Source organism: Osmia bicornis, chromosome 12, assembly GCF_907164935.1.
Source record: "Osmia bicornis bicornis chromosome 12, iOsmBic2.1, whole genome shotgun sequence".
In the NCBI taxonomy this organism is placed as follows: domain Eukaryota; kingdom Metazoa; phylum Arthropoda; class Insecta; order Hymenoptera; family Megachilidae; genus Osmia; species Osmia bicornis.
This window is the reverse complement of record NC_060227.1, coordinates 8336679-8359106: the sequence shown is the minus strand read 5'-3', so window position 1 is coordinate 8359106 and position 22428 is coordinate 8336679. Positions and strand designations below refer to the sequence as shown.

The 22428-nt window shown below is 41.7% G+C and overlaps 1 protein-coding gene across 5 annotated transcripts in view; it reads right to left on the bottom strand.

Moving 5' to 3' along the window:
- Positions 1-22428, bottom strand: part of LOC114878206 (protein rhomboid) — a 109201-nt gene that overhangs the window by 17307 nt on the left and 69466 nt on the right. For 2 of the 5 annotated variants that reach the window (XM_046288108.1, XM_046288112.1), the window contains exon 1: positions 18421-18473. The exons of the other annotated variants lie outside the window; for them this stretch is intronic. In XM_046288108.1, the coding sequence (XP_046144064.1) occupies positions 18421-18437 (17 nt within the window). In that variant the 5' untranslated portion in view covers positions 18438-18473. Of the gene's footprint in view, positions 1-18420; positions 18474-22428 lie in introns of those variants that run through there. 5 annotated transcript variants of the gene reach the window in all.

The window sequence follows — 22428 nt, the reverse complement described above, 5'->3', positions numbered from 1 at the left end:
AATCTGACGCTTCCGTTGCAACAAACTTTTCGAATTTTTCACCAAGCTTTTTTTTCTGATTCAGGAGAGGATCTATGAGCTTGTTGCCTTTTTTTGGAGTAATTCTGAATTACTTGAAATCTCGGAGGATATGTAATTCAAGGAAAGCCAGGATGAATAGGAATTTAAAAGTCATAAAAGTCGGCAAGGGTAATTTGTCAAAATGGTACTTTCTCGATGGTAACGAGGGAAATTATGCTCTCTTATCGCTTCCAACTTGCGTGACACGCTAATTCACCGCAATGGTACCGCAGAACTTTCGCGCCCACGGAGTCGTTCGTCTCGTGTCGCGCTTTTGCTGTTCGTTTCGTGGCCGGGACCGATATTCGCGGTTTCAACGCGGCGCCTTGCGTTAAAAATGACCCCCGACGGCTGACGGCGAACGACATTCCCGCTAGCCACGACGATTATTTTCGCTAACTGTCGCGGTTAGCCGGCGCGTTAAACGCTCGCGCGTTTCCTATGCTCGGTCGAAATGTTCTCGGTGGTGGCCCTTTAATCGTCCATTTCGCGTTTTAACCGTTCCAATTCGAAATGTTAAGAGCTGCGTATTCCAACACGACAAATGTCATTTAAATTCGATCAGATTTTTCCGACAGGATTGTTCAATTTATTTCGAATTTCTACAAAATAATTACACGAAACGACTATTTTCAAAAAGTAAATCGAGGTGGAATTTTGATCGCGATATCGGCAAAGTAGAAACTATATTAATCGTGATAAAGTGACTTCACGGAACCGACACAATGTTGGAAAATTACGTGCACGGATGTTATACATCGTAACGGACCGCGTAATAACCTCCCTTGCCTTCGGGACGATAATGTACCATGGTCTCCTCTACTAAATGCGTACAATGTAAATGACGTACAGTCCCGTGACTTAATGGTGCACTAGCTAACTTCGCTGCCTTTTCCATTTTTCAAACTTGCAAATTAGAATTTGGAAAATTAAACCTTCCAACAAATTCGCGAATTCTCTAATTTCCAATTACAAACGCGTTCTCGATTATCCAACACTTCGTATGCATAGGGTGCAACAGCTGTTGCATCGGCAACCGGCAGAAAATAGATCCCTAGAATATACTCGTATCATCGGCTAGGGAAAAATTGAAACGGCTAGTATCTCGGGTTCGATATCAAGACACACATGCAGGGAAAATGTGAGTACACGTGTGTATGAAGCCATTACACGTTTCGCAAGCCACCGGGTTTGGGTTATGCCCGTCTCGTGTACACACACACCAGGGTACGTGTTACCGTGTGTTAGACGATTTTTCAGCCAGCTCTCCCAGCCACATCGCTATATCGAAGATTTTGATTTATCCCGAAATTTGAATAACATGAGAGAGCAATGCCTCCGCGAGGCGTTACGAGCTTCCGCGTTGTATCGGTTTCTAGATAAATTTACAATTCCGCTCGCGGTGCACCCCGAACTCGTCTCACTTTCTTGCACCATTTTAATTGGTGATTTTCCTACCCCTTTGGAAAAGAAAATGAATATCTCAATCGCTGTGTCGAATCGTGCAGGTATTCTTGTTCGTTATTTGAAGCGAAATATTTAATCTGCTGAAATCGTATTATTATTCGCATAAAAAATTGTGCAACGTTTTCAAGATTTTTGTTTTCACAAAAATGTTTCATTTTCGATAACGAGCCGCAAGCTTCTCAAAAGTCAACAATAAAATTAAAGGAGAGTGGAAAAAGCGACACGCTGGAAGCGGAAATTTCTTATTGCACATTCCGGGTGAATCCGGCTGGAAATTCTAATTGACATTTTTAATGAATCCGCCCCGTCAACCCTATCGAAGCGGGACTGGAATTGTCGTTTCCGTTTGCCCGATAAAAGTATGCAGTAACCTAGAAGTTTATCGATAAGTTGTAAAGTTCTCCTGTCCCGACGATCATTTAAACTAGACCCTTTTATACGAATAAAATAACGTAGAATTTCTTTGAAACATTTTGCCCGAACGTGAACCCACGTGTTATGGATTTCTCGGTGAAACCGACGACGAGTTCGTCGATCCCGAAAGTACTTAAGGTCTCTTCCGTCAGCAAGACGGTCAAGACGTCGCCGACGATCGTAAATGGGCCTCGACGCGAACATTTTCTTCTTCGACCCTACAACCACCCTATAATGGCACTCGTAATTCCGATATTCACCCTGGAATCCTCTCCCCTATCTCCCCCTTCCGTGTCGTGAATAAAACCCTCTAAACGACTGTAAAAAACGAACATATCGAGCAGAATTAAACGCTAAGGGTGCATCCTTTTATAATACCGTTCGTGCCATTACCCGGTTACAATGTTGAAAACATGCGAATCAATACGAAGCTTGTAAATAATAATGGACGAGTCGTTTCTGACCGATGATTTTTTGTCAAATTTTCCGATTTAAATTACCTCTATGTTTCTACCATCTCACTTGCACCGGTGCAACTCGTTACCTGTCGTTTCCCTCTGTTCTGTTTCCAACAATCCGAATACGAGACAACAACGAGGCTCGTGCTCGTGAATATTCAAAGATATCCCCCAACGAACGTTCGCCGCATTTTCATCGTATTAATCTAAATGAAAAGCAGTGAATAATAATACAAAAAATATATAGGTACGCGTACGTACATACACGGTTCTGCTTTAAACGTGTAATATTTCGAGCACGGGAAAATGTCCATGTAAACGAGAGGATTAATTTATCGGCTGCGGCTTAATATTGCCGGAACGTAGCGAATGTTATCACGCGTCATAAACACTTATCGTATTCGATATTCGTCCAACACCACGGTTAGCTAAAATGTCCAGCATTTTCGATCTCCCTTCGTCTGATTGAATATGCATTTCTGAACGTTCGTTTAATGTTATAAATCATCGGTCACGATTACGGTGTTTCGTCGGGACCAACAGTTTCTGACGTATTTAAATGAAACGCGTGAAGCTGAGAAATCATATTATGTAATAACGCGTTGTCAAAGAGAGAGAGACGAGAGCACAAGTGCCGTGCGTCGCCGACCTTCCGGACGGATCCTTGGCAAATGCCTCGAGGAGTAACTTGAGACAGATGGAAGAATTTCTAAGTTCCCTGCGACTGGGGAACTCGAAGAAAATTAACTGAGAAGCTAGTGAAGCAAAAATAACGTCGAACACCAACGCGGCAGAGTAAATTAATAAGTTTTGGGATGGTGCCAACAAGAGGTTGGTATAACCGAAGAAGCTTTTCTTAAAAGGGTAGGTGGAGAATGTTAAGCGACTGGTCGCTTTGTCGCGCGGCTAGAAACGACTGGCAATTTGGAACATCCCCGAGCTGGTGGACGATAAACGTTTCACGGTGAAATTTTACGAAAAACTCGGCTGGATCGCGATACGACACGTACCGGATCGCATTTATTCTCTCTATATCTGACGGTGTAAAACGCTTTCGGATATACGGGTCAGTGTGAAAGATGCGGCAAATTTTTCCTTTCTTCCCTCGCGTTACCAGATGAAAATCGTTTCCACTGTACTTTTTATCTGAAGAACAATAAATTTTCTTATCTACTCGTAAATGAATTCTTGAATAAGAAACTTATAGACAGAGTAATGCGTTGAAGAAATAAAGGGGATTTTCTCAGGAGATAGTTAAATAAGCTTCTAGTATAACCAAAACGATCGTGGATTTCGCTTCAACCATCCGTGCTAATGAGCACAATGCTAGTGGTCGAGCGATGAGCAATTCAGAGACACATACTGCTTCTCTGCCTCGTGCTCGCCCATTAGCACCCTCTTTCCACTTCGAATCGCCTCTAGTTGCCCCTTGCCCCCTTTCTTCAGGAAATAGTGGCTGGTTAGAAACTTATTTCCAAGTCGAAGATAAGTCCACTGTACCAACAATCTAGAGATAGTTGAATTTTTAAATAACATTTAATAATATTGAAAATTTTCTTGCAATTTTTATCCCTCAATTATCTCATCATATTGAATTTGTTTTCTATAAAAAGTCAATAAAAATAATAAACTGTCTGTTAGTTGAATTTTTAAATAACATTTAATAATATTGACAATTTTCTTATAACTTTTATCCCTCAATTATTTCATCATATTGAATTTGTTTTCTATAGAAAATCAATAAAAATAATAAACTGTCAGTTAGTTGATATTTTAAAACATTTTAAAAATCATCAAGTTATGATATTATAAGCCAACTAAAATGAAATGGTTGAACAATGGCGATTCATGCATTGTTAACGTCCTATTGTGCTTGTTTTCGATTTTCCACATTGTCACAGGGAAACGGTTAAAAGTAATGAAATAAAATTGCCGATGAAACATAAATGGGAGAGTGTTTTCAATATTTAATTCATCGCAACCTTTCGTATACTGAAAACCAGCTATGATTAATGATAAAAAAAGAAGATCAAAGTTTAATTAGCAAGTCGAAAAGGGTAGATCATAGAGAAATAAATACTAATTATGTAATAGATACAAGATGCGGTTTCTTTCGAGAAACTTCATTTAATTTGCCTCGCTAACACACCGTATTTAATTAACTCGTAACAATCGCTATCGCTGTTATAGTGTCGATAGTCTGTTGCAAATTCCGGATCGATAGGAGAGATGCTTGAAACCGACACCCTCAGACGATGACTCGAGCACGACGTAATAACACCTTAATTACCGATGCTGTTACAAAGCAGTCAATTGTTCCATTAATTACGAACTATCAGCACTTTATTAGAGAGACTTCTACTAGGAAAATACCTTATCAAAGACGTTTTAATTGCAAGTTGTCAAAGGAAACGAGATCGATCATATAAGGAGTTTGACACAACTTGACGAAACACAGATCTGACGTGAAACAATGGAAGATGATTAAAAATAATAATTTTGCAAAATTTCCATTTCAAGGAATATTCTTCGCGCTCTCAGCTATTAGGTGAACAATGACCGATGAATCATGGAGGGTGAAGATTAAGATAACACGGTGACAGTGGATTGCACGTGACGGGTTAACAGGAAGCTCAAGGAGGCCAGGTTTCCAGCCATGCAAATGCTTTAGTCCATTCGATCGAGCCTTCTCACCTCGACTATAATCATGTTAATTAATTGGCTGCCGGTTCACCTTGCTAGCTGCGGTTCACGAGGGATACGCTGCGGTCGGTCTGTTGGTTGGCAAGCTTGTCTCTAGTTTCGGGCTGGCTGCCTCGAGGACGTAACCGTTGTCCTTGCACCCGATCATCTCGCTGCTACCAGATGAAAGAGAAATTACCCCCCATTATGCTCCCCCTTATTGAACCCTAATTTTCCGCACAAAGGAAGCTCGACCATCGAACGCAACGACTACCTTGCTAGCCTAGATAACGTTACTCTACACTTTCAACGTGGACCATCGAGTTTACAAATTAGACCGTCCCTCTTTTACTTGCACCCATAAGGAAAAAATTGAAACAGAAAAATTGATTGTCATTCCTTTGCTCGTTCACCGAAGAAAGAACTACACTTGCTATCTTCCAGCTTTTCAATTGAACTCGATTCCACCTCCATCCGTTTTCAGATCCGATAAAAAGTTTGCCGGAAGTAACGTCCGTTCAGCGAAGCTCCTCCCCTTATTTTTAACTTTCGAACACACTTACGTCGATCTCTCGGAAGTTTGTTCGAGTATTTCCAGACGATGCAACGGAGGGGCGCGACGCGGCGCGGCGGTGGAGAAAAAGGGGTAAGCGGGAATCGTATGTCACACGTTATCGTCGATGCTGTTTTTCACGTTCGAATGAAGGAAACCACGTGACGGACGAGCGTGCGCGGAGACACACGAGACAAGCTCGAGTTTGGATTTCAGTCTGGGTGTCGTAGTTCAAAGCATCCACGACCCTGTTAAATCAATACCTCTATCGTCAATGGACACTGGACACTGCCCACCGACACTGGATACCCTCGTCGCACGATAAACAAAGTGACAAAAATGGAAACTAGGGAATCTGTATTCGTTTATCGATCGAATACGACGGATGAAAATTTCCCTATATCTATGATTCATTGATATCGCCATTAAATTTCCCTAAATTATCCACTGTCTGATAGTTAAATTAATTGAATCTGTTTAGGGGATCATGGGACGATCGCGCTGACACAGAGGGACGCTTAGAATTTTGTTAGAGGATCAACGTGGCTTGTCACAGTTTCGTTTTATCGTTAAATCCTCTCGACGCGACGCTTTGTGGGATCAAACGAATCGATTTTCGGATAAGACACGATCGTCCAGCTGGCGAATGACTCTTCATAGAAGCTTACGGTTTAACGTATAATGAAAGGCAACCGCGGATCATTTATCTCGTTTTAAGAGAAACTTCATTTCACGGATAATTTAACCAGGGAGATCTCCCTTGGCTTAAATTTTCATTCGTCCAATTTAAAATAACGAATGTTTCAATTATTAGAATTAATGCAAAATTGGTTGACCGAAAGGAGTATCGAATGGAATATAAATTCCGGTTTTTTTAGCGCTGTATGGGTGGTGATTGACAAGCGACGCTATCGTTTTCACCCCTTTTTCCTGGTAAATAGATAGAACGGACAGCGTGCATTCAGAGAACGCGGCCCCGTGAAAGGGATGCATTGGTCGCAAAAGGCGGGTCGATAGGAAACTGATAAAAGGGGTGAAAACACGTAATGGGATACGTCGCAGAAGCAAGACGATATTTCGACTTCTAAAGCGTATTTAACGTAAATTTTAACGGGACATTTCATTGGAACATCGTCGCAACTTGAACGTCCAATTACGATTCCGGAATGGCAAAGGGGCAAAGAGTCAGAGAAAAAAAATGAAGAAGAAACGGAAACACTTGTTTCCATTAAACAAGTATTCGTGGAGAACAACCGAACTAAATCCTTAATTCGTTTCAACGCCACTGGCAGCCGTTTTCATGGAAGGGAAAAACGTTGGAAAAACGGAAACGTGGCTCGTTAACGCGAGGAAACTCCAGCCGGAAATCGGACGTTTAATTTGATTAATCGCCCAGAGAGTCTCGAAGCAAGCAGGTGCTACAACAGCCTCCGGTACGCGAAGGAATATTCTTCGAGAGAAACAGGAGCGAGGGAGCGTTTAATTAAATTAACGTTAGCTGCCGCGAGTCTTCGCTTACAATTACACGCTCCAACAGGGGACCGGCTAATCGTCGGACAGGCCACGACGGTTCAATTAGTCAACGAAACCCGTGAGAACGAAGAAAGACTGACGTTACTATTGCTGGATGAGTGATTCTCTTGTTTACCGGTTCAGAAAGGAACGAATGTTTTGATAAATTATGAAAAACTACCCTCATTATCGTATTCCTGTTCCTGGAATGTATTTTTATTACTCCAAACACCTTGCAGTTGATCAAACATCGCCATAAATCAAACGCAACATTTCTACAACACCAGTAAGATCTTTCAAACGAACAAACTCGTCTTTATCTACAAAGCTTTACTTCCATCCTTACTCTTCCTCTCGTCAATGTCAGAAGCAGTTGCTTCGCCTCACAAATTCATCAACTCCATTCAACCCCTATCTTCAACCTGAATTCAACTAGCTCTGAACAATTGCTATCGAAATATACTTTGTCATTACAACTTGTTAACTTATCCCTTGATTATAAGATGATAGTTTTATATTTAAGAAATCTATGGAACGCAGTTAATAAATAAAATTCTTAGAACTGAAAATGAATGGTTGAAGGAAAGATCGTTTATTAACGACGATTTCCGTTCTAGATTCAGTAAAAATTGAACCGCTGCCATTTCCCCTGCCACCGCCTTAGTGAAAGCTTATTTTCTTTGGTGGTGTTTCATCGGCAGCTACGCGGAGAACTTTGCATCCAGCGGAGCTTTTTCCAGGGATTTGCTTCGCGACGGATTCTCCCAAGCTTTTTCGCCTCGTTCCACGCCGACGACTTCATTTTCCCGGATTCGAGACAGAGCCTGGCCGATTCCACGCAATTACGCGAAATTTCTCGCCAGTGTTCGTAACGCGATCCAACAGACAATGCGAATAAGTTAATTGATCATTCTGTTCAGTCTTGCCCACATTTGACTCAATTGAAACAATACAAAAGAGAATCTTCCCAAATTACAAATTTTAAATATTCAGAAGTTGATTTTTCAAATTAACAAACACAGAGGTTATTCGAGCTAAAGTTTCTTCCTTAATTAATTAACTATCCACGGTAAAAGATATTGATCTTTTCTCTGTTTCCATGGAATAATCTCGTTTCCATTCGGTCAATATTTGCCCTGATTTCGTTACCTCCGCGATCGCAACCGCGAAAGAAATCGAAAGAAGAGAAAAAGCTTACCAGTCTTTGAGTTGAGGAAAAAAAATTGCTGGTTCGTGAGCTAATTATTATTTGAACTTCATCCAAGTCGTTATGCTTCCACGAAGTTAATTACCACCCTTCGACAGGCAAAGAAGGCGGGAATGACGGAAAGAATTGTAATTGCTTAGCCCGAGCTTTGCTCGAGGAAGGAACTCGTACAAGAAAAAAGTTAAATCATCCGTCTCCTTCGTATTCGTAGCAGAATAAAGGAAGACGAATGAAAAGTTGCGATCACCCGCGATTGTTGACAACGAATTCTTACGGTAAAGGCAATTTCTATTAGCAATTATTTTACGGAAAATCTCGGAAACTTTATAGTCTTCAAAACAGCCAGCAACTAAAGCTTTCTACCCAAAAACCAATTACAGCCGGTAACTTCTAGCGACTCGCAACGAGCAACCCTTAGGTAGGAAGCCCCGGAAACGAAGCAAACTACTACCCGCGTTCATCCCCCAACAATGATTAGCATCCAGGAGGAAACTCAGTCGACCTCGTCCTTCGTAATTGATCCTCCAACTTTCCATGTATTTCAAAAGTTACTACCCGAAATGATCGTTGAATACGAGTTCAGGGGAAAAGAGGTAAAGAAAGAAAGAGAAACCCTCGCGAAATCAGGGGTGAAACGTGGGGCTCGAACGGGGTTGACGAGATCGTGTAGAGTGTAGAGGGAAAGTTGCAGGGGAAAAGGCATCGAGGATCCTGGAAAATGATAACAGAGTCGGGACACGATGGAAGTAAAAAGGAGTCCAAAGGGGAAACCGTGCGGAGAGGATTCGCAGCTACTATCGGCATCCAATAAAGGGAACGGAGAGCAGCTGGAATTGGCCCGATGGTTTATATTTATAGATTGAAATCCTCTTTTCTCTCTACTCCCATCTCTTTCTCTTATCTTTTGTCTTTGTCGCTTGTACCCTGTTTCTATACCGAAGCTCCAAAGATTTTCGGATGCGAACAACGAATAGGCTTTGACATGCGATTTTGTTTCCTTTTACGTATAAAATGAGACTACTAGTTGAACTGTATCTGAGAATTTCTGTAACGCATGTAGAAAATAAAATTTACAAATTTTATTTAAGTTTCGGTTTAATTCCTTTAGAGGGAGGCAAATTGTTTAATCGAGGTATTAAATTGTTATCTCGCGATTCTTTCTTCTCTTTCTTACCATTTCACGGTTCGTGGTAGCGCAATATTCCACGCTTCGTTTCATATCGGTTCGCACAATACAGTGAAGGTAAGCAAGCTTTTAGTCGGCAGTGTATTTCTTTTACCCCGACCTTTTCATTTTTCCACTTTCCTACTTTCTTCCGCTTTCATTATCCTTTCATTGGCTGTTCGATACCCTCCCAACCTCGGACCAACTGACGGACACTTAATTCTTTCCGTTATTTGTTTTCGAGGGTCCTCGTACCTACCATCTGGTAGCTACGAAAACCTCGAGATATTGGAACCTCTTGGAAATCTCGGAAACGATGGAAACGAGGGACGAGCATTCGAACGTTAAATTCATATCGAAGTTCTAGCAACTTATAAATGTCACTTCGTATTAGAAGAGAGGTGAACTGAATTGGAACAACTTTAGAATCCTAATTTACAAGACATTAAAACATTTCGTATTGAAATGAAAATTTTTAATTTGCTAGATCATTATCGTTTCTTTCGCTAATTAAATTGCCTTGAACCCATCCCTGATACCACCGCTGACTCACCCATTGCACCCTATTATTGATGGAATGTGAAAATATAGTCGGTTGGGTAGATTCGAAGATCGCGTGTTGACTCGAGGATGGCTCAAGAACGAATGAGCCATCCTCGAGCCGATAATCCCAGTGCTTATGTAAACAGATTATCTCCTCCTCGAGCGCGGCTCCAGCTCTACCGGTTTCGAACGAAATAATAACGCATAATAAACGAAAAAAATATACATTGATTGTAACATACCAAAATTCGGTAAATGTTCAGAAGTGTCGCTTCTGTCAGAATCGAGCTGATTTTTTTTGTGTGGTTTCTTACAGTTAAAAAACATCATATTTAATACCTATTATTATGGCAGCGCATCTACAAAAACAATGTCAATAAATATTTTTTTAAAGATTTTTATTCGTCGATCTTTCGAACATTTTTTCAAGATTCCTAAAAGAAATATTCTGTTCTTTCAAAATACAATAGACATACAAACTATTTTGACAATTCTTCATTATAAAATTGCTGAATAGCATCGAAGATGACATGTACGCGTTCACTGTGCGCGGTGAAAAATCGACGAAATAGAAAATCGGCAATATAACCAACCATGCAACGAGCATCGTGGTAAACATATTAAATTCGTCTTGCTGACTGGGGGGTCGTGCCCCCCAGCCCTCCCCCACAATAACTACACTAACTAATACCGATAAATATGTTACTTTGTAAATTGTGTTTATTATTTCCTTATATTAAAAATGGGTATCGCTATTAGTTAGTGTAGTATGTAGGGGGGATCTGGGGGGCTCAGTCAGCAAAACGAATTAAATATGTTACTGTTCAACTCGTGGGGGATAAAAAAATGTACGGCCTCTTTTTAGCAGGAGTGACACTTCCGAATATTTACCCAAAATTCATAACACATGACTTATAAATCATACGTTAAGTCAGACAGATGAACGAAAGTTATATTTTACATTTAAGTAATATTTTGAACCTGCGCAAATTAATCATAGATTTTCCAACTATATTACGTTACAATCAGCAGATACAATTATATAATAAAAGAAGTAATATAATAAAATAACTATCGCATTTAATACCGCGCCTAACACACCCCTTTACCCACCGCTTGATTCATCCCGTTTCTCCACGAAGACGACATCACACATATCCACCCCCGGCACATCTATCTCTGCTATCAGACCAATAGAAGAAACAGGGTGACAGGTTGGCGGAGGATGGGCGAGTCGTGCCATCCATTCCCCGTTTGATCTCGCGACCGTGATATTTTTCCAGATTCCACCCTTTCTGCCGGGGCTCCATCATCCATCCGGCTGGAACAAAAAGGAGGGACCCACACGTTCTCCTCGGCCGCGATTGTATCGCGGCCAACACGCCCGATGCCGTGGTTGCAAGAAACCGGCGAGAATTCCGCTTTTCAGGGAAAGCCTGCGAGAAACGCGAAAACTTCGAATAACTGTGCGGTATTCTCGTAATACGAGGACGTCCACGACCGCGTTTCGTGGCTAGAATCGTCAATGCCTTCGATGGTCACTGCCGATGCGTTATTGGAAAGACTGGGGATATTTTCGTTTAAACGACGACACGGTTCGCGTTCAGAATAAAGAGAGATTTATAGAATCATTACAGGTTGGGAAGAAATCGAAAGAGGGGTAGTTGAATTCCTAATCATACGAGTGGTTAGGGTCTACCTATCCTCGAAGAAGTCAAAACGCTGAAATGTGCAGAAATGAAGGGGGAAAGCCCGGAGGAAAATGGCTGATAAAAGAGGAGACAGTGGTAGTCGACGAGTAATTCGATTCCCGCAATAATCTCGCGAACGATAAAAAGAGGAGAAATAGTTGCTTTTGAATCTCCCTCCGGTGGCGGGAAACGTCGAATTGCCTGCAGCCTTTCGATTCCAGGTGAAATTAAGGGAGCAAACGGTACAAAGAATCTCTGGTCGAATAATACAGGATATATACAGAGAGTCGTGTCGCTATCGCAGAAATAGGAGTCGCGTCTGTGAAAGCGGAGCTTTAAAAGCTCCAACGAAACGCTGGCTCGCGATAACTGGTTCGCTGAACGCTTTCCCGGTGCCAGCATTTCGTTGATATCGAAAGAGAGTCAGACTTAGTCGACTTCTCCAACCTACCCAGTTGATGATAAACGCGATTACACCGAGTAAATTTTATCGCCGAGCCGCGCCGATGAGAAAAACGTGCTTGTGACCTAGAATTTTTATCGGAATACCCCAGCGATCGCCTCTGAACGTGATGCTTCTTTCGCTACGTTGCAAGCCCAGAACATTTAAACGTGACTAAAAAAAGGCAAAACTTGAAAAATTATTGATAAGGAAAATATCAAGCGGAAATATTTTACTTTTTGGTAGAACGAAGAAATAGACGCGAGTTTTCATTCGCGCGATGCAAAGGTGTAAGTAGTAAAAACTAGGTGTGGTCAGACGTGTCTACTGAAATTCAAGAAATTTCACTTCATACCTCTAAAAATTGGATAGCGATCTCAAATGATATTTTTAATTAATCCCAACCTCCAGAACGAGAACATTTCCGAGAACACAGTCTCCTAAAAGCACCCCGACACATCTGCAATTAATACCACTAAACATGGAACCGGCGCTGATTTTTTTTTCCACCCTTATTCAACCTATTCATACGTGCACGATTGAAATCACATTGAAAAGCAGCGTTGATTGAAAACGTTACCCGCAAAATGGACCGTGACGTTTTCAAACGTTGAAAAGAATATCTTGAAGAGCGTGTTATAGGACGGTATATCGATTGCTCGTAGAACAAAACGGTGTCGTGGAATCGCGATACACGAGGCAACAAGAACAACGAAGGCGAAACTAATAACCGGAGAGCAATTAACTCGATTACGCTCCAAAGTAAAAATAATACGGCCTCGGTAGCGCAGCTGTGCTGTAATTATCGTCGACAAATGGGAGGCTGAAACTAATGGAGGCGACGGTTTCTTCTGGTTGGTGGCGTTCGTTGTTGCAATTTGTCGCCGAGTGAATATCGACAGATTACAAAACCGGAAAAAAAAGAAAAAAAAAATGCAGCTTTCGCTCTGGTCCCCGTGCTTTTTATTTCATTTCACGTGCATTTCAATTGAGCGTGTATGCGTCCTGCCTACAGGGAATGCGAGCTTAACCCTTTTGTACGCATAATTCTTGCGGAACGGTATTGTTGCACCATCAGGGGTGGCGGCATTTTACCACCCCTTTCCACCCCGGTAAATTTGTTTGAATGTACTGTTTTGCGCGCTCGGGGAACGTCTGGTGGTTTGTATTTCGAGTTGTAATTGAGATGAGGCTGTTAATTGATACGATCGGGTTGCTCGATAAAAAAAGGGGATGATATTACGAGACCCGGGTTCAAATGATTTTCCAGATTTGGTAATTTAACAGGCGTTGATCGCCAAAATGAAAATTTCGTTTTTTAAATCAAGCTGGATATATTAAAATTTCAATTCTAAATTCAACAATTTATCATCCCTTCTTTTAATGAGTTTCATTATCCCGCTGTAAATTCTTTTCTGAATGTATACCTCCGAGTTATTCGTCACCTTTTTATCGAAAAGCTCATCCCGTTTTATTCATTACTCGTCCCGTGTTTATTTGCTGCTTAATGAACGGGTAACTACCCTGAGAAACAAAAGCTTTTTTCCTTTCGTCCTCCATTCGTCATTTATTTATTCCTCGCTCATTGTTCCTGGAGAGGCAAGCAACGAATAAAGCGCAAGCCAATCCTTCTGTTTATCGTACAGCCTCCACGTTCTCTTAAGCTCGCCATTATTATCGTAAAATAAATGTTTCTTTATCCTCGTTTCGCACTGGACGCGAAATTGTAAGTACTAATGAAATATCTTTCGTTTCTTCCCATCTTTCTCCCTCTTCTTGCGTTCTAATTTTTCAACTAAAAATTTGACAAAGCGAATTGCGCTAGTAAAGCTGAGAAGCTTGGATAAAAATCCTAGTTACGTCAATCGTAACTATTCCCTCTGTTCCTCGTTTCAATTCCCCGTTGTTACCCTTTTTTTTATTCCTCCCCTTGTTCTTCCTCTCAGCATCGCGACTCTCCACTGTCCGTTTATTCGTTCGTCGGCTCTTAATTTCCACGTTTAAACGTAGAAACGAAGGCTCTTGCTTCCAGGCAGCCGCGTTCCTTTGTTTATTAACCGTTCGCCAGGAACAAAGGCCCTCCATCTACGCGTGTATCTGTCTGTCCCGGCCCATCCATCCGTCTCGCGTGCTTCCCATTCACGGCCCGGGCCAATTGTTTCGACTTTCGCGGAAATTACACGGCTCGTGGGACAACGGTTCCATTGGATACCGCGGGACCGGCCGAAATTGGAACAGGGGAGCTGATATTCTAGCCGGAAAATCTCGAAAACGGGACGCCAGGGAGATCAACCTTGCCTACCACGCCTCACGATCCTATACGTTCGATCCTCGCTAATTTGCATTCGATCATTCGTCGTTATCAAATCGATTCCATCGACTCCGGCCGTGTTCGTCAACGTCAAACTACCATCATGTACACACCCTGCTTCATTACCTTATGTTCGCTACCTATATCCTCTTCTATGTTCAATTAATACTGGATCGATCGACGTTGGATACATTGCAAAATAAATGAGAGGGTTGAAAAGATAGAAACTTTCTTGAAATCAAACTCTTTGGGCGAACCACGGATCGCACCTCCTCGCGAAATTACCCATGAGAAATAAATAGCCAAGTATAAAATCACAGGGGAGATACGTTCGGTTTTTCAGCAATAATAAAGAAGACACGTCCGTCGAATCACGTCCCGTCTGTTTCCTCCGATTCGAACTTTACGAGCTACTATTACTCGCTATATCTTGGGTTCGCTTTTATACCCCGAACACCGAAAGAAAGGGCCACGACACACATTCCACCCTCGTCCCTTTCTTTCGTCTCTTCCTCTCTCTCGTTTTCAAAAACTTTATCGAGTCTTACTCTCGGGAAAGTGTTCGCGACAGCTGCAGGTGCAGATGCACGTGTTCCACGATGCAGCGATGCGAATCGAGGGTGGAAAAAAAAAAATCGAACGAGAAGGAAGAAATTCGTGTTATCGAAACGCAAACTATCCCCGAGTTTTCTTCGATTCTCGTTAATAAAAAACGAAGGCGACGTAATCCGATGGAGACGAGCGATCGACAGATTTAAGATACGAAAGGTATTTCATTAGGTTCGTGTGATCGATAAGCGAACTCGTCCTGCTCGACGCACGAAAGAGAAATTGCCGGAGCTACGGGAAAGAAATTCGAACCTGTCCGTCCAAACGAAAGAAGGATAATGTTCTTACTTGAAGCATCCAAGTAAATGGGTCTGACATGCGAGAAAGCGAGAGGAAAGAGAAATTGATCGAATCGAATCGAATCGAATCGAATCGTGCTTTCTTGTAATATTTATCGTTTCAAAGAAACGCGTTATCTATTGCGGCTGATAAACTATGATACACGAGTCGCGTTATATAAATGGTAACTTTCGCCAGGAAAATTGATATTTCAAAATATCGAATAAAGACATTGTTAAAAAACAGGAAAAATAAAGAAATAAAAACTATCAACGAGGAGGAATGGATTCGAAAAGCGTGGACAAATTTTGTCGTTGGTTGTGCAAACGGTTCGCGGGCCGTTGCCAAAAGGTATGATGTGCAAACATCGCGTGGCGGCGATTGCCAAATCCTATAAATGAATCAACAAGTTGCGAATTCGATAGAAATTCGAGCGGCGAAATCGTGCAATCAGCAATACGCTTGGAATCGGCTAAAAATAAACGAAACACCCGAACGGATCGCTCGATCGATGGATGAATCTAAATTCAAGCTGGATACATCTACGGTGGATTCTTTTTCAAAAGCTACCTCGATTACTCGATGCCGATCTTTCGTTACTTCTATCTTTAAATCCGAATAAAATCTGTAGAGAAAACCTTTTTCAACGATATCAAACACTTTTAGATGGATAATAAGAATTTTCCAAACTCAATTTCGTCTAAATATTCTGTTCTTTTGTTTCTTAAACAATCGTTCCGAGATTGAGATAAATTTAACAAATGTATAACAACGCAAACTTTCAATGAAGAGTTCTTGACGCAACAGTTGTTCCTTGGAAAGTTGAAACACGTTTTCAATTCAGACTGGATCTCTGATTGCTCGAATATCTTATCGCGTATTCAAAGAACAACTAACTTTCTTGTAAGACTTTTTATTCCACCAAAGATGAAAGTTAATTTCCTAGTATCGATCCTTATATAAGTATTAAACTCGAGCTATCGTTTTTAAATTCATTTTTACAAAAAAAAGAGATCTGAATTTCATTTTTTTCTACAATAAAATCCCTCGAAATTGGGTACGAAAGAGCTGCTTAATTATGCAAATTATTTAGCAGGCGAAAAAGCAGCTGAACTGAGAGAATTTCAAGCAGGACGATCGAGCGTGTCCGAGTGACAAACCGATCGAAAGAGCGGAAAGGAATAAGAACGAAGGGGAAAAGAGAAATGTTCATCGCTGGATAGATTAGCATATCCATAGGTTGAAGCAGAAACGCGACGCGATAAATAGGCGGCGAATTAAAATTCGCCACGCAACAGTGTGAACTTGTTATTTTTTTTTTTCTCTCCCCCGTTGGAAACGCGACCGCACGTGCTCGCAGGTGAGAATATTCATAACGGGTCTGAAAGAACGTATGGCATTAATGGGCGGGACAGAAGGGCTGGCAAGGGGGATTTAAACGTTTCCGCCGCGAGGGAAATTGCGATCTCGCGAAATTACGAGGTCGAGCCCGAGCACGATGATTCGCCGACGAAAGACGAACCAGACTAGATGGAAATCCAGTTTTCCCGCGATTCTGACAAATCTGCGAACGGGAAAGAAAAAGAGACACCCCGACTTTTACGGTGTTTGGAAGGGAATTAGATTTTATGATTACTCCGATTATTAGCCATTACTCTTTTACATAATAATAAATGTACAAATTAATTCTATGCCTAATAAAAACTTATAGTAACTTTAATTATTAAAATGAAATTTGTATCGATATTTTGTATTCGCGCCACTTTTGAAATATTCAAATTTAAAATAGAAAGGCGTAATACTAAAGATACCGAATTGATTTGTAACTAATAGTTAAATATGAGAAAATTGTAAAATGGAAATATAAATGTGCCTCTATCGACCTAGACAAAATATATTGCATTAATTTTGAAATAATTCTACCTCGAATAATTACAATTAAAACATGTCCGTCTACGTACGTTCGTGTTCACTGCGGCACTTAACGCTTTAATCACACAGCAAAAGCGGACTCAGCATTTCGGATTTTCAATTAAATCTCGAACGTCCATCGCAGTTCGTGTGATCCGAGAAACGTCTCGCGAGGAAATCAAATTTTGAAATGAATAATAAGCGAGGAGTAGGATTTCGGTGAGGCGGACAACGAAAGTGGGCTCAGGGTGAGAACATCGGGTGCACACAACGGACGCGCGTGTATGGTCGATGGGGTCGCAGGTGGGTGTGCGGAAGAACAGCGACGCGTGTAGGCAGAAACACCCCGGTGGAGACGATATTTCATTAAGAGGAGCACCGGGCAAATGCTTTTATTAAAAATTTTAAATATTTCCCTGGCCGTTGTGAAAAACTTGCGGGATTTATGCCCGAGAAAATCGGAGAAATTCGCGATCGCTAGCCAACTGTACTTACACTCTGTATCGTGTCACTTTGATGTAAAAATCAAATAAATAGAATATAATTACTAGTTTCTGTAATAATTTTTGAAACCAATGTCAAATGTCTATCAACGTGATATGTCCTTTCAACTGATTCATAAAAAAGATAGGAGAAATCGTGACGTAGAAATAGCCTGTTTCCGGCAAACAGTGCAGGTCAGCGATGATCCACGGCGTGAAACGCGTTAAAAAGTAATGGAACATCGTGTTTCACATACATATTTCGAGGCAGTAAGGGTCGGCCCACCGATGTGCCGCTCCTGTCAATAACTCATCCTTTCAATTTTCCACGTTATCCGGTTAACGCCATTCATCCGGCCGTTTCGTGTTTCGCTGGCGGATCCGGCCGAGAGTGTTGGCACGGTCGAGCAAACCCGTCCAATAATTGTCAGTCCACCGATCGAGCACAAGGTGATCCCGATTTGCAGATTTTTTACGCGCGATTGCTCCAACTCGACAAGCTGAACGCGTTCTTTCATTCTCCGTTTCTCCTTTTTCTTTCTTTCTTTTTTCACCCCGATGCACGCGTATTTGATGCGCGACGAATTCGTTGTTTTATGCAATTTATATTAAAGAAATACAAATATTAACTTACCGACCATGAAATTTCATATCCGGCGATTGAAATCATGAAACACATAAGCGTACCTGAAACAAACAGAAAAATTTAATTAGAGAAAAGAGAATACGATTGAATGAAAGAAATACGAACAATGGAAACAAGTGAACACTCGCTAATTAAAAGGCCTATTAAAACCGACTATTTCAAGTTCTTTCCAAAAACAGGCTCAAGAGAAACCGCTAATAAGGGATCAACGAGCAATTTCGATTCACCGGAATCGTCGAAACGGTAGGACACTAATTGGCGTTTCCACCGGCTGCACAGCGCACGCGAATTCGATCGGTTAATTAATTAAGAGTCCCTGTTCCGCACCCTGAATCGTGTGCACTCGATAAATGGAACGTAAGCTTCTCCCTTTTCCCTCTTTCGTGGCTAGATTCTAACCAACCCCGTTTCGTTTCGTTTCGTTTCGTTAATTTCCAGGATTCTTTTGCAAAATTACAGCTCTTTCATATATTACTTTTCATCGCAGCCTCTTTTCCAAGAATTTATTTTATTTTTCGAAGAATTTACCACCCTGTTTGTATGATATCTCTGATTGTAATTGAATTTACACCGCAATTCACGCTGTTCCCTTTTTTTTCCCTCTGAATTTTCCGTCCTTTTTTCGAAGCCGCGTAGATGGAAAAGGGTGGTTTGCACGAACTCACGAACGAACCAGCTGATTTTCTGACGAGAGCCAACACGCGACGATTTTTGCACAGCGAATCCTCCGCGGCCGATTTTGATCAGGGTAATTTGCAACGACGAGATTAAGCTACTTTGCAATTTTATGTGCTGTCGACTGGCCGTTAATTCGCGCACTGTCTACCAGGCTTTATCAATAATATCGCGCCGCCGAACATTTATTCACCGCTTAATCCGATTACGTTATAAATATTACCAGCGTCGATCGTTTTAATCGAAGAACCGTTTTCTCCGCCCATCGTATATCATTCGATACACTCGATCCATCGACGCTTGGTTATCTCGTTGTCGCATAATAAAATATTCATATACCATAACATGATTCATTTTTCTGTTCTATTTTGTAACACTGATAGACACCACATAAATCGTAATATAATATGATGCATGTTGAATCGAAACGATTAGTGGATTGTGAAACGATAGAATAGTTTTAAGTCAATTAATAATAACAATACTTTATAACATGGATAACCAGATATAAGTAGCTTAACACAATTATTCATGAAATAATTTATACAATTGATCGTTCAGAATTCTGAACGCTTTTAATATCATTTCGTATTAAAAATGCTGTATCGAGTAATTAATTAATAAAAGAAGGAAGAATTAATTGAAAGGCGGTTCAAGAAAATGAAAGGACGTTCGACGATCGAAGGAAACAAGCGGCGCGGAATAAGTTAACGTGTAAAGAGCAGAGTATAGAGATTTATAGACGACAATTTGCGACGACTTCCGCCGCGAATTACCGGGCGTCGACGAGCGAGTGCGCGCGAGGAAAAAGCTTTTCGCGTTAACGAGCCCGACCTCTCGCAAAAACTGTGATTTGTCACTGGCCCACGATACGTCATCCACTTCCGTCACGTTGTACCACTTTTTAAAAAAAAAAGATTGTTGCTTTTAGCGCCTTCGCGAACACGCGAGGTGCACTTCGAAGCAGGAAAATCTTAATTATTATACCATACATTTGTTAGTTGCAAGTTTGCATTGAGAATATTAAAAACGGAATCAATTTTTGGAGGGGATTTTCGAAGGTAGCGGAGTTACAGGTTTCAGACAGAAGAGGAAACCACAGGAAAATAAGGTTTGTTGCTCGTTGCTTCTTCCTCATTTCATTCAGCATTTATACGATCCCTGGTAGGGAATATTTTTCTTCATATACGAGCGCCGGAACGGCAGTAATTCAAGGGAACACGCTCCACCCCGGCCTAACAGGCGAGCTTTATTTCCTTACTACGAATTCCTCCCTGGAGAACTTTCCAACGTGCTTCTTCCTGTTCCTTTGTTTTTCTGCTTCGAGTAGAGCAAAGTTGCCGAGGATGAGCTTAACGAGACAGCTGGTCGGTTAAAAATTAGACAGGTGTTTTCAAGCCACCAGCTGTGAGAGCGGTAACATTTCGTAGAAATAATTCAAACGGTTAATTAACTCGTCTATCCAATTATAACCTGACGAATGATAAATTCTCCTATTGGTCACACTTCAGAACGAAATCTGATTCCATTGTAAGGCTCGACGAAGCAGGAAATATATTTAAAAAATCCGAACAATGGTAAATATTTCAAGCTATCGGTGCAGCGTGAATTCGATTTCACGAACGGCTGCGATTGAATTTAATTCGATCCACGCAATGCTCGAGTCTGGTGAAAAAAATTCAAATCGTCACGCATGCCGCGTGCAATTTCGTTCATCCGGCTTTATTTATTCCTTATACATAATTCAATGGTTTCGTCGCGGCTGAAAAGCTTCCGTCGAATTCATTTCAAGAGGAAAAGTTCTCGTCGACGAAAAAGGGAAGGAGAATGCGTCTGTGAATTCGCGTCTGCTGTAGGTTTGTTCCTTTCGAACGGTTGCGCCCCTTTTTTCTTCTTCCGAGGAACAGCAATAGTAGCAAGACACAAGCGAGATGTAAAATTTAATTTCCACGCGGGCGCAAGAGGAAAGAAAAAAAAAAAAAACGAAGAAAGATGGAGAGCGCCGGGTAGAAGCCGCTTCGAGCAGCTTTTGCCTCGCTTTGGGTAAACTTTCTGTTGAAAGCCTCGAGCGTTTTTCTTCTTCTGCTTGATTATTCGATCTGGAGGGGAACGGACCTCGAATTTCGAATCGCTTTCGTGCTCGGTCTTGTTCCTTCCGGTTGATCGATTTCGTCGATGGAACGGCGAATTGACTTTCCTTCTTTCCTAGTTTGACGAACCAATGTTATTCCGCCGAGCTTTGTTAAAGCTTTATCGAGCGGAAGTTCGTTCTCATTGACTTCTCTTTTTTTTTTATTTCAATCGGAATATCATTGCAAGCGTGCATACGATTTCGGAATCTTCGAATAATGTAATCTGTTATCTTAACAAATGATGAAACTTCGCAAGCGACGACCCGGACTGACCTCCTGCGAGTTACCGTTTACCTCTAACCTGGCTGCTCGATGAAAGGCGTCGTTTCCGGGGTCAGAAAGCATCCCGGGAACGAGAGGAAAATTTAATAATCGACCGTTCGTAAGGCCGGTATATAACGGGCATCGTAAATGCGATAGCGAAGAGCGTCGTAAGAAGGTATCATCTCGAGAAAGTCGAGCTCCTTGGCGCGGAGCGAAGCAGAGCGGGTAGCCTTATTCGCGATGGGAGTACCGAGTGGTTCCACGAGGAAGCCACGTCGAAGATTAAGCCCATTTCCAACGGCACTCGCGCCCGTGTAACTCGAGGACAGCCGCAGGCTATTATCGTAGAAATTCTGGCGAAAGGAGAAATTGTCCCCTGGTTTCTTGCCACCGCTACCGAATAGTCAGCCTTGTTCAAAGGTTCGATCAAATTTCGACGGTGTACCAACGAGGAAAATCTCGTTTAAGACGACCCCTTCAGTCTTCGAATAAGGGATTTCGAGTACATTTCAACGTTCGAGCTTTCGTGATTGAGGGTGTACAAGGGTTTCATATTCTACCGGTGGCTCGTTCGAGTCCCGATCAGATTAACCACGATTCTACGTGGTTAAAGGGATGCGTCGGAGATCAAATTTTTCCAATAGTTGGAAAATTGCTGTTGCGACACTCGCGGAATACAAATGTCCTCTTTACAAGGAGAAGAAGCAAGAAAAGCCGGAAACGTTTTGAAAACACCTTGTACACAAGCAGCAAATAGAAGGGAGTGGTAAGCAAATAATCCAATCAGATTCCGTCGTCCACGGGGGGAGGCTTTCACGGTCTATAGTTCTGGAGAATTCTTTCATCGGGTAAAAGAGGGAGGAGCGAAGAAGGAAGAGCCGATTCGTGGCAGCAAGAACGTCCAGGAAAAGCTCGTGTTTTTCCT